General features: G+C 38.8%; 1 protein-coding gene across 3 annotated transcripts in view; it reads left to right on the plus strand.

Annotated features, from left to right (window-relative positions):
- Positions 1-12907, plus strand: part of HOOK3 (hook microtubule tethering protein 3) — a 132831-nt gene that overhangs the window by 102220 nt on the left and 17704 nt on the right. For 2 of the 3 annotated variants that reach the window (XM_035270455.3, XM_078347655.1), the window contains one exon: positions 9111-9198. The exons of the other annotated variant lie outside the window; for it this stretch is intronic. In XM_035270455.3, the coding sequence (XP_035126346.1) occupies positions 9111-9198 (88 nt within the window). The remainder of the gene's footprint in view (positions 1-9110; positions 9199-12907) is intronic. 3 annotated transcript variants of the gene reach the window in all.

Raw genomic sequence — 12907 nt, forward strand, 5'->3', positions numbered from 1 at the left:
CATCATTTCTGATTGCTGCATAATATTCCATGGTGTATATGTGCCACATTTTCCCAATCCAGTATATCATCGATGGGCATTTGGGTTGATTCCAGGTCTTTGCTATTGTAAACAGTGCTGCAGTGAACATTCGTGTACATGTGTCCTTATAGTAGAACGATTTATAGTCCTTTGGATACGTACCCAGTAATGGGATTGCTGGGTAAAATGGAATTTCTATTTCTAAGGCCTCAAGGAATCGCCACACTGTCTTCCACAATGGTTGGACTAATTTACACTCCCACCAACAGTGTAAAAGTGTTCCTTTTTCTCCACATCCTCTCCAGAATCTGTTGTCTCCAGATTTTTTAATGATCGCCATTCTAACAGGCGTGAGATGGTATCTCAGTGTGGTTTTGATTTGCATCTCTCTAATGACCAGTGATGATGAGCATTTTCTCATATGATTGTTGGCCTCATATATGTCTTCTTTTGTAAAGTGTCTGTTCATATCCTTTGCCCATTTTTGAATGGGCTTGTTTTTTTCCTGTAAATCTGTTTGAGTTCTTTGTAAATTCTTGATATCAGCCCTTTGGCAGATGGGTAAACTGCAAAAATTTTTTCCCATTCTGTTGGTTGCCGATTCACTCTAGTGACTGTTTCTTTTGCCGTGCAGAAGCTTTGGAGTTTCATTAGGTCCCATTTGTCTATTTTGGCTTTTGTTGCCAATGCTTTTGGTGTTTTGTTCATGAAGTCCTTGCCTACTCCTATGTCCTGGATGGCTTTGCCTAGATTTCCTTCTAGGGTTTTTATGGTGCCAGGTCTTATGTTTAAGTCTTTAATCCATCTGGAGTTAATTTTAGTGTAAGGTGTCAGGAAGGGGTCCAGTTTCTGCTTTCTGCACATGGCTAGCCAGTTTTCCCAACACCATTTATTAAACAGGGAATCCTTTCCCCATTGCTTGTTTTTGTCAGGTTTATCAAAGATTGTATGGTTGTGGATATGTTGTGTTGCTTCCAATGCCTCTGTTCTGTTCCATTCGTCTAAATCTCTGTTTTGGTACCAGTACCATGCTGTTTTGATTGCTGTAGCCTTGTAGTATAGTTTGAAATCCGGTAGTGTGATGCCCCCCGCTGTGTTCTTTTTGCTTAGAATTGACTTGGCTGTGCGGGCTCTCTTTTGGTTCCATTTGAAGTTCATGGTGGTTTTTTCCAGTGCTGTGAAGAAAGTCAATGGTAGCTTGATGGGGATAGCGTTGATTCTGTAAATTACTTTGGGCAGTATAGCCATTTTCACGATATTAATTCTTCCTAACCACGAACATGGAACATTTCTCCATCTGTTTGTGTCCTCTCTGATTTCGTTGAGCAGTGGTTTGTAGTTTTCCTTGAAGAGGTCCCTTATGTTTCTTCTGAGTTGTATTCCCAGGTATTTTATTCTTTTTGTAGCAATTGTGAATGGCAGTTCGTTCTTGATTTGGCTTTCTTTAAGTCTGTTATTGATGTAGACGAATGCTTGTGATTTTTGCACATTGATTTTATATCCTGAGACTTTGCTGAAGTTGCTTATCAGTTTCAGGAGTTTTTGGGCTGAGGCGATGGGGTCTTCTAGGTATACTATCATGTCGTCTGCAAATAGAGACAATTTGGCTTCCACCTTTCCTATTTGAATACCCTTTATTTCTTTTTCTTGCCTGATTGCTCTGGCTAGAACTTCCAGTACTATATTGAATAGGAGTGGTGAAAGAGGGCATCCTTGTCTAGTGCTGGATTTCAAAGGGAATGCTTTTAGTTTTTGCCCATTCAGTATGATATTGGCTGTTAGTTTGTCGTAAATAGCTCTTATTACTTTGAGATACGTTCCATTGATAACGAGTTTATTGAGGGTTTTTAGCATAAAGGGCTGTTGAATTTTGTCAAATGCCTTCTCTGCGTCAATTGAGATAATCATGTGGTTTTTGTTTTTGGTTCTGTTTATGTGGTGAATTACGTTGATAGACTTGCGTATGTTGAACCAGCCTTGCATTTCCGGGATGAATCCTACTTGATCATGGTGGATAAGTTTTTTGATTTGCTGTTGCAATCGGCTTGCCAATATTTTATTGAAGATTTTTGCATCTGTGTTCATCATGGATATTGGCCTGAAGTTTTCTTTTCTTGTTGGGTCTGTGCCGGGTTTTGGTATCAGGATGATGTTGGTCTCCTAAAGTGATTTGGGAAAGATTCCCTCTTTTTGGATTGTTTGGAATAGTTTCAGAAGGAATGGTACCAGCTCCTCTTTGTGTGTCTGGTAGAATTGGGGTATGAACCCGTCTGGACCTGGGCTTTTTTTGTGTGGTAGGCTCTTAATTGCTGCCTCGACTTCTGACCTTGTTATTGGTCTATTCATAGTTTCAGCTTCCTTCTGGTTTAGGCTTGGGAGGACACAGGAGTCCAGGAATTTATCCATTTCTTCCAGGTTTACTAGTTTATGTGCATAGAGTTGTTTGTAATATTCTCTGATGATGGTTTGAATTTCTATGAAATCTGTGGTGATTTCCCTTTTATCATTTTTTATTGCATCTATTTGGTTGTTCTCTCTTTTCTTTTTAATCAATCTGGCTAGTGGTCTGTCTATTTTGTTGATCTTTTTAAAAAACCAGCTCTTGGATTTATTCATTTTTTTGAAGGGTTTTTCGTGTCTCTATCTCCTTCAGTTCAGCTCTGATGTTAGTTATTTCTTGTCTTCTGCTAGGTTTTGACTTTTTTTGATCTTGCTCCTCTAGCTCTTTCAATTTTGACGACAGGGTGTCAATTTTGGATCTCTCCATTCTCCTCATATGGGCACTTATTGCTATATATTTTCCTCTGGAGACTGCTTTAAATGTGTCCCAGAGATTCTGGCATGTTGTGTCTTCCTTCTCATTGGTTTCGAAGAACTTCTTTATTTCTGCCTTTATTTCATTGTTTATTCAGTCAACATTCAAGAGCCAGTTGTTCAGTTTCCATGAAGCTGTGCGGTTCTGGGTTGGTTTCTGAATTCTGGGTTCTAACTTGATTGCACTATGGTCTGAGAGACTGTTTGTTAGGATTTCGGTTGTTTTGCATTTGCTGAGGAGTGCTTTACTTCCAATTATGTGGTCAGTTTTAGAGTAGGTGTGATGTGGTGCTGAGAAGAATGTATATTCTGTGGATTTGGGGTGGAGAGTTCTGTAAATGTCTGTCAGGTTTGCTTGTTCCAGGTCTGAGTTCAAGCCCTGGATATCCTTGTTAATTTTCTGTCTTGTTGATCTGTCTAATATTGACAGTGGAGTGTTAAAGTCTCCCACTATTATTGTGTGGGAATCTAAGTCTCTTTGTAAGTCATTAAGAACTTGCCTTATGTATCTGGGTGCTCCTGTATTGGGTCCATATATGTTCAGGATCGTTAGCTCTTCTTGTTGTATCGATCCTTTTACCATTATGTAATGGCCTTCTTTGTCTCTTTTGATCTTTGTTGTTTTAAAGTCTATTTTATCAGAGACGAGAATTGCAACTCCTGCTGTTTTTTGCTCTCCATTTGCTTGGTAAATCTTCCTCCATCCCTTTATTTTGAGCCTTTGTGTATCCTTGCATGTGAGATGGATTTCCTGGATACAGCACACTGATGGGTTTTGATTTTATCCAATTTGCCAGTCTGTGTCTTTTGATTTGTGCATTTAGTTCGTTTACATTTAGGGTTAATATTGTTATGTGTGAATTTCATACTGCCATTTTGATACTAGCTGGCTGTTTTGCCCATTAGTTGATATAGATTCTTCATTATGTTGATGCTCTTTAGCATTTAGTGTGATTTTGTAATGGCTGGTACTGGTTGTTCCTTTCTATGTGTAGTGCCCTTTCAGGAGCTCTTGTAAAGCAGGCCTGGTGGTGACAAAATCTCTTGAGTACTTGCTTGTTCGCAAAGGATTTTATTTTTCCTTCACTTCTGAAGCTCAGTTTGGCTGGATATGAAATTCTGGGTTGAAAGTTCTTTTCTTTAAGGATGTTGGATATTGGCCCCCACTCTCTTCTGGCTTGTAGAGTTTCTGCCGAGAGATCTGCTGTGACTCTCATGGGCTTCCCTTTGTGGGTGACCCGACCTTTCTCTCTGGCTGCCCTTAGTATTTTCTCCTTTATTTCAACCCTGGTGAATCTGATGATTATGTGTCTTGGGGTTGCTCTCCTTGCGGAATATCTTTGTGGTGTTCTCTGTATTTCCTGGATTTGAGTGTTGGCCTGCCTTGCTAGGTGGGGAAAATTCTCCTGGATAATATCCTGAAGAGTATTTTCCAGCTTGGATTCATTCTCTTCGTCACATTCTGGTACGCCTATCAAATGTAGGTTAGGTCTCTTCACATAGTCCCACATTTCTTGGAGACTTTGTTCATTCCTTTTTGCGCTTTTTTCTCTAATCTTGGTTTCTTGTTTTATTTCATTGAGTTGATCTTCAACTAATGATATCCTTTCTTCTGCTTGGTCAATTCGGCTGTTAAAACTTGTGCATGCTTCGCGAAATTGTCATGTTGTGTTTTTTAGCTCCTTCAATTCGTTCATATTCCTCTCTAAGTTATCCATTCTTGTTATCATTACCTCAAATCTTTTACATCTTTTTTTAAGGTTCTTAGTTTCTTTGCATTGATTTAAAACATGTTCTTTTAGCTCACAAAAGTTTCTCATTATCCACCTTCTGAAGTCTAATTCAGTCATTTCGTCACAGTCATTCTCCGTCCAGCTTTGTTCCCTTGCTGGGGAGGAGTTTTGGTCCTTTGTAGGAGGCGAGGTGTTCTGGTTTCGGGTGTTTTTCTCCTTTTTGCGCTGTTTTCTTCCCATCTTTGTGGATTTATCCACCTGTCGTCTGAGTAGTTGCTGACTTTTCGATTGGGTCTCTGAGTGGACGCCCAGATTGTTGATGATGAAGTATTTCTGTTACTTGGTTTTCCTTCTACCAGCCTAGCCCTTCCACTGTACGACTGCTGAGGTTCATTCCAGGCTCTGCTTGTCTGGGGTGCACCTATAGCAGCTGCGGAACAGTGAGGGATGCTACCAGTTTCTTTTTCTGCTATCTTTGTCCCAGAATGATGCCTGCCAAATGTCGGTATTTTGGATATACAGGGGTCAGGGAGCTGCTTCAGGAGACAGTCTGTACTTTATAGGAGCTCAAGTGCTGAGCTGTGAGCTCTGTTGTTCATTCAGGGCTGTTAGGCTGCTACGCTTAAATCTGCTGCAGCAGAACTCGTAAAAAAAAAAAACCCTTTTTTTCTCAGATCCTCTGTCTCGTGGGGTTGGGGCTTCCTTTATGAGTGTCCGTTGCGCTGTCCTGCCCAGCTAGGAGGCAGTCTAGCCACTATTTGCTTGCCGAGACTCCGCCCTGCTGGTGTGAGGTCCGCCGTTTTGCTTCAGGCTCTGCCCTGCTGCTGCGGTCTCCGCCCTGCTGCCACAGGCTACGCCCTGCGGCGGAGTCTCTCTGTTGTGGCTGGTTGCCTCGGCAACGGCAGGCTGAGTCAGCAATGGGAGTGTACCTCAGTAGGGGCGGATTGCCTTGGTAATGGCGGACACCCCTCCCCCACCGAGCTGCATTGTCCTGGGTTCAGCTGTGCCCACAGTGAAAGTCTCCACCCGGAGTGTTTGGAATCGCCGTTTTGTTTGTCCCACTGCGCTGGCCCGAACGCCTTTTCCCTGGAATCTCCTGGCCTGGCTCACTGTCCAAGTCCTGTTCAATCAGATGGATATGCCAATCTGCCCTCCCAAGTCTCAGATTGCCGGTTCAATAGGGCAAGTGGACCTGTTCGCTTTGTGTGGAGCGCTGTGGAGCGCCGCTGCCGTGCCGGCCGCCAGCTGCACCAGCCAAAACTGCCGCACTGGCGTCCTGTGTCTTTCCTATACCTGGGAATTTCCCCGTTCTGTGGGCAACAAAGATCTGTCTGGAAGTGCGGCCCTGACTCACCCTCCGTGAGTTCACCGAGAGCTTCAATCCTGGGTTGTTCTCACCGTGCCATCTTGAGTCCGAGACCCATTTCTAGCTTCTTAAGTGGCATTATTAGGTTATTTGAAAGTTTTCTCTTTTTTTTTGATGTAGGTGCTTATACCCTAAATTTCCCTCTCAGTACTGCTTTTGCTTTATCCCATAGGTTTTGGTATGTTGTGTTTCCATTATTATTTGTTTCAATAAATTTTTGTTTCCTTCTTGATTTTTTCATTGACCTACTGGTCGTTCAGGAACATATTGTTTAATTTCCATGTGTTTGTATAGTTTCCACAGTTTATTTTGTTACTGATTTCTGGTTTTATTTTGTTTAGAGAATATGTTTGATATTATTTCAATTTTTTTGAGTATTTTATAGATGTACTTTTTAATATATGTATTTTCTTATAGTTGTACTGCTTACATACTTCATACTTTAACAGTTACATTGCTACTTTTGCTCATCTATTTCCCATTGAGGGAATTTAGCTGTTTTAACCCATTCCAAAGAACATCTTGGCGCACACTGGATTGTGTTTTATGATGTTTACAGTGGCTTCCACCTAATAGGTTTACAGTGTTGTTTGATGAAATAATCTTAAAAATTACTAAGATGGATAGTTAAAATAATCTTTTAGTTGAATTTCCATTTTGCTTTCTGGAAAGATTGAACAGTATTACAGTATTATTAGTAGTGTGTTTATGAACCTGTGTCCCATATTGAATGTGGATTTTTAAGATAATTTATTTTTTTATTACTCAAAACCACTCAGATTTTTTTACCTTGATGTGACAAGTTATTATAGTTTTAATTAAGCTTTTACTGAGATCCTTTCTAAATTATAAACCTATAATTTCTTATAATTTAAGAAATATTTAATAAAAAAATTCTTATTAAATATTTTGGCTGTTTGGATTCTAAACAGCCATTGCCTTGTTTTGTTTTTAATTTGGAGCAGTCTGACTTCTACTACTATCATTTCACAGAAGTATTTCTTACTAAGATAACCAGTCATCTCTTAAATGGCCAACCTAGTAGCAACACTCAAGACGTTATTTTTTCTCATCTTTCTGCTATATTCAGTGTTGTTATTCAGTTCATCTTTCTTCACATTTTTTATTTCAATAATACCCTTCTCTTATATTCTCTCTCATTGTCTGATATTTTTGAGGATGAGGTTCCTGTTTCCACCCCTTGGTTGATGGGCCATCTTTGTTAGTCTTTTACACTATTTTTCATACTCTTCCTAGACATCTTTGCTTGTGGCCTCAGTTAACTCCAAATGGCTCCCAAATCTGTATGTTCAACTCTGTTTCTCTCTGCTTTAGATTGAGGTATCTAGCTATTTGACAGATTTCTATGCATTTCATTTTCAACAAATGTAAAATCAGATCCTTGTGTTTCTTCCTCATTCAGTTCCTATCTTCCCTTCCTCAGTGAATACCAAAATCTTGTATTCTTTTCCCTTTTCTCAAGATAGTTCCTCCACTGTGCCTATTTCAGGCATATTTAGTAATAATAGCTTCCTCTCATCTTCATGCCTGCTCTTGAACCTTTTTAATAATATCTTCCATTTTAAAACTAAAGTAATCTGTCTGACATAATACCTGTATGATCTGTCTGACCGTGTTTTCCCCTTCTTCCAATCCTTCAAAATCACCCAAGACCTTGGAAGCAAGTTGGTCTCCTGAATGTTGCATCGTGACCTAGAGAATTCATGAAAGTCAAGCTGTGGGCTGGGCACAGTGGCTCACACATGTAATCCCAGCACTTTGGGAGGCCGAGGCAGGTGGATCACCTGAGATTGGGAGTTTGAGACCAGCCTGACCAACATAGTGAAACCCTGTCTCTACTAAAAATACAAAAATTAGCCAGGCATGGTGGTATTCATCTGTAATTACAGCTACTTGGGAGGCTGAGGCACAATAATCGCTTGAGCACAGGAGGCAGAGGTTGCAGTGAGCCGAGATCACGCCATTGTACTCCAGCCTGGGTGACAGAATGAGACTCTAACTCAAAAAAAAAGAAAAAAAAAAGAAACCAAAGTCAAGCCGTGAAATCAGCATTATTGAAGGTTGTCTGAGTTACTCCAGTTTCAGCCTGACTTGAGGCTTACTGATTACAGGATAATCCCAGCAAACACTTTGCATTCTATACAGGGCTGAGCTGATCTCCTTTTCCCCCCCATTTCTCTGTAACCATTCTTCCTCTTATAACATACTTGCCTCCATACCATTCCTAAATTCACTGCATCCTCTCATTTTTCTGCATACTTTGGACATACTGACCTCTGTCTTTAATCTCCTTTCTGCCCTTAATCGACAGGTGTTTTATTTATTGTTTTAGTCTCATTTCAAGTTCAGCATATTTTAAATCCTCCAGAGAGTTATTGTTTCTTTGACCATCTATTATTTTTGTATGTATCTGTGTACTACTTTGAAGTTTTTATCTGATTGTATTTTTTTTTTTTTTTTACACTTTTGCCTCCCTCTGAGACTTTAATTCTGTGAGTACAGGGATCTTTTTGTGTGTGTGTGTGTGAGGCAGGGTCTCACTCTGTTGCCAAGACTGGAGTGCAGTAGGATGAACACAGCTCACTTCAGCCTCAACCTCCTGGGCTCAAGCAATCCTTCTACCTCAGCCCCACAAGTAGCTGGGATTTACAGGTGCTCACCATCATGCCTGGCTAATTTTTATATTTTTGGTAGAGATGGGGTTTCACCATGTTGCCCAGGCTGGTCTCAAACTCCTGAGCTCAAGCAATCTGTCCACCTTGGCCTCCCAAAGTGCTAGGATTACAGGCATGAGCCACCATGCCCTGCCTGGGTGCAGAGATCTTTTAATACTAGTGCTGAGCAGTCTTTGACACATAGTCTTCATAAACATGTATTAAGGTGAACTTCAGAGAAATAAATATGCCTAAGTACATTGGTTCTAAAATATGTGCCCACCCAAACACTGTGTTGAAAATCATTTGAAATTTCAAGCAGTACCAAAAATAATAAGAAAAATAAGCTGCTACTCATGACATTAGGCCACTACTGTGCTACTACTGCTATAACATGATACTTTATTTTGCTAATTATACTTTCTAACTAATATGACAACCTAAGGAAAAAAGGCATACATAAGTCACCACTTGGAAAATTAATGTACATTTCATTTCTAGGCTAGTGAATCAAAGACTTCTGGAAGTACAGTCACAAGTTGAAGAATTGCAAAAATCTTTACAGGATCAAGGCTCAAAAGCAGAAGATGTAAGTTTTAATATGCACCAGTCATAGTCCATCAGTTTCACAATGTTGAGAAATAACTTTTATTTTTTATTTGATATTTTCTATCAAAATAATTTAGTATTATATTGGTTATAGAAAAGAAACAGTGTTTTCCTTTATACTAACATTTCTTATAAAAAGGACCAGATACTTTATTGTTTCTTCAGATTCACACTCTGCTGGGAATTAGAAGTTTATTTGTAGTTACCAACTGAGGAATTAATTGAGGCTTTATATTTTAAATGTCCTCAACTCAGTATTCAAAGGTGAAGTGTAGGGTTTTTCCCCTTTGGTCAAAAAAAAATTGCTAGTGGAAATTTGTAATGTTCAAGTAGAAATTTTTAATGTAAAAGTGATGTTTAAGAAAATAATGCCGTCCCTAGAATTGCATTATCTCTATATTTCTGAATCCCTCTCACTCGTTCACTTCCCCAACACTGGCCCTTTTTTTACATCCCCCAGCACACTGTGTCTCTGTCACAGCTCTGCACACTCTGATTAGAATAGGGTAAATATATTAGCCAAGGACTACCTTTCTTCACACCTGCATGTTAACCTTCTATCACAGTGCTTGGGTAGTACAGTCATCAGTCTCTGTCAAAAGTTTAAGTAAGTCATATTTTGCAAATCCTTTATATTTAATCAATAGTAAACAACAGAACTAAGACTTAGAATGTTCAAAAATAGTATAAAGAGGAGAAAAAACTAAATTTTGGTGATCAGTCTTTGCTTCAATCAGCTGTTTTGCTTTTTTCCTGTTACCAATGTAGTTTGCTATATTCTGGCATTTGAGCATAAATATTTGTTTCTATTAATAGAGTCATTTTGGAGGATTAACTTCCAAATTATAGATGTAGCCAATTCTGTTCAGCTTTATTCACATAAGAGGGTATAAAAACAGAAAGAACCAAAGAAAAGGAGTTCAATATGTTACTTAAAACTTGTGAATATTAGATACAAAAAGCTCAGCCCTGGCCTAGTTTAATGAGTTTCTCCAGACATCATCTCTTGTATATTGGCAATATGCCCTTCATTCTAACATGTGTAATGTTAGCTCATCCCTTAATAAGTTGGCATACCTTCTTAGATTCCCAGATTGATTTCTGATTTGTAAAATTATCACCAACATTTAAACTTCCTTATGCCCTTATTAAAATTTAAAACATGTTTTTATCCAAAATGCTAAATCACGAAGAGGTGAAACCAAACTACCTACCATTAGTGTATTAAAATATTGTTAAGTCTAATTAAGTATCTTACAGATAAACTAAAGTGGGCAACATTTCTTAATTCAGTGAAATCACTAGGTCCTTTAAACTGAGATAAATGTAAAATCCATTCTGGTCTCTCAAATTCATAGTAGACTTTTACTGATTTGTTATGGGAGGGGAGGAAGGGCATGTGGTACATAGGAAGTAAAAATGGCAAAATATTAGAATCAGCTTATAATGGCCATTGTGCATGGTTCTATTATGTTAAAGCATAAATAAATAAATAAAAACATAAATAAATAAAAGCATTTTTCTTCAAAAGATAATTTGGCATAGCTTGATTAGGTATCACTATGGTTATCAAATCTAATTAAATATGCTGTGGGCCATTACTTTAACAGAATGTATTTCAGAAGTGAGATGCCAACCCTGTCAAGTAATATTTACATAAATTAGTCCATTTAATTGACTGTCCAGATGTCTTGCTGTAAACTAAGCAGAACTTTGCTCTTGAACTCTTTTCTATATGTAGAAAAGATTCAGATAGCTGAAAGTGTGCCTCCAAATGGCTTAGAAAAATAAACAGTGCAATACAGGATACCTGGTTCTTGCCAGCAATTTTTTTTTTATGTTTTTGTCTTACTTTTCTCTTTCTCTAACCTAGAGTGTTGCATCTTGGGAATGTGCAACACATAAAGCAACCTGCCAAAGGAAGTAGTCCCCTCTGGAGAAGAACAACATAATTTCTGCCAGCTTCTGTTATCAAAAGCACAGTTCTTTCATGAGATCTTAAGTCAGAGTAGAAGGGGTTGAACATTTTTATTATTATTTTTATGTCATTTGTTTTTAGCATGGAAGCAGAAAAACATTGTTATATCCAGCTGTATGGATAATTTCAGCTAGCCACAATATATAAAACTTCAGAGAACAAGACAGGATGAGGAGACTGTAGAAAAAAGAAAAATGTACATTTCTTTTAAAAAAGTGCATATCTTGTATGGGCGCTCTGGCTTATACCTGTAATCTCAGCACTTTGGGAGGCCGAAATGGACAGATCACCTGAGGTCAGGGGTTTGAGACCAGCATGCCCAACATGGCGAAACCCTGTCTCTACGAAAAATACAAAAAATTCGGGTATGGTGGCAGGTGCCTGTAATCCCAGCTACTCAGGAGGCTGAGGCAGGAAAATCACTTGAACCCTGAGGTGGAGGTTGCAGTGAGCCAACATTTTGGAGGCTCCAGCCTGAGCGACAAGAGTGAAACTCTGTATCAGGAAAAAAAAGGGCATATCTTTTACATGTTCATGAATTACTAAATCGTTCCTTCTCTCGGCTGCTGTGTTTGCTTCATACTAATTTGTCCTCTCTGTCTCTTGGCATGGATTCTGCTCAAGGCTATTGTAAGTATGGCTTCCTTTTCATTTTTATATAGTGAGCAGTTTTTAGATTTAGACTGCCATCATAGTTGATGGTATGGAAACTTTTAATTAAGGTAGTTTTGTGCAAAATGAATATCTGGATTACTTGCCTTTTAAGTTTAGGGCCTTTACAATTAAGATGTTCAAAGGGTATCAAAACGTTAAAGAGTCAGTCAAAGAGAAGTCTGCTCTTGGTTTTATTCCCCATCTCATTCCTGTTCCATCCCATTATAATTTATTCATTCGTATAAATTATCTGGATGCGGTCTTCCCTCCTGCTGCCCCATGCTTTGGTGGTAACAGTCTTTAGTTTGGAGACGCACTGCAACATTGGAAGCCTGGAGGTGAAGGCCATGCATGGGCTCTGGAGGCTGGCAGACCTGGGTTTTTGATCTGCCACTTGAAAGCTACTAAATGTTCTCCAGCCTGCCCTTCCTCAACTGTAAGATGGGCTATTACTACACAGGCTGTGAGATTTACATATAATAGAGTTTATGAAATGATTTAGAGCATTGTTTGGCTTATTAACCACCCATTTGACTATTTTATTATATATCATCTCAGAGTTAAAGTTCTGCTAGTCTAATGAAAACTTAAGTACAGAATTGAACTTTCTAAAAAGTATTAATATTTTGCCCTCTGCTAAAGAAGAAATGAGCAATAATTGAAAGTTAATAGAGTTGGCCAGGTGCAGTGGCTCACGCCTGTAATCCCAGGACTTTGGGAGGTCAAGGTGGGATGATCACTGAAGCCCACAAGTTCAAGACCAGCCTGGGCAACAAAGTGAGACCCCCCCATCTTTATTTTTTTTTTTAATTTTTTATAAAATAAAGTTAATAGGGTTATGTTTTTGTGTATTTGGGTAGCAGTGATAGAGGACATGTGGATCTACTGATGTAACTGTAGTTAACATATTGAGGAAAGAAGTGAATTTGAAGTATTACAGAACTGTGTTAAAATGGAAATGAATAAAAAATTATGGTAATCATCATCAAAAGAACTTAGTGTGAGGGTTCCTTTTCCCTCGTTGCTGGTGTTGATTTATTGGACAATTTGTTTTATA

Source organism: Callithrix jacchus, chromosome 13 (genome assembly GCF_049354715.1).
Source record: "Callithrix jacchus isolate 240 chromosome 13, calJac240_pri, whole genome shotgun sequence".
Lineage (NCBI taxonomy): Eukaryota > Metazoa > Chordata > Mammalia > Primates > Cebidae > Callithrix > Callithrix jacchus.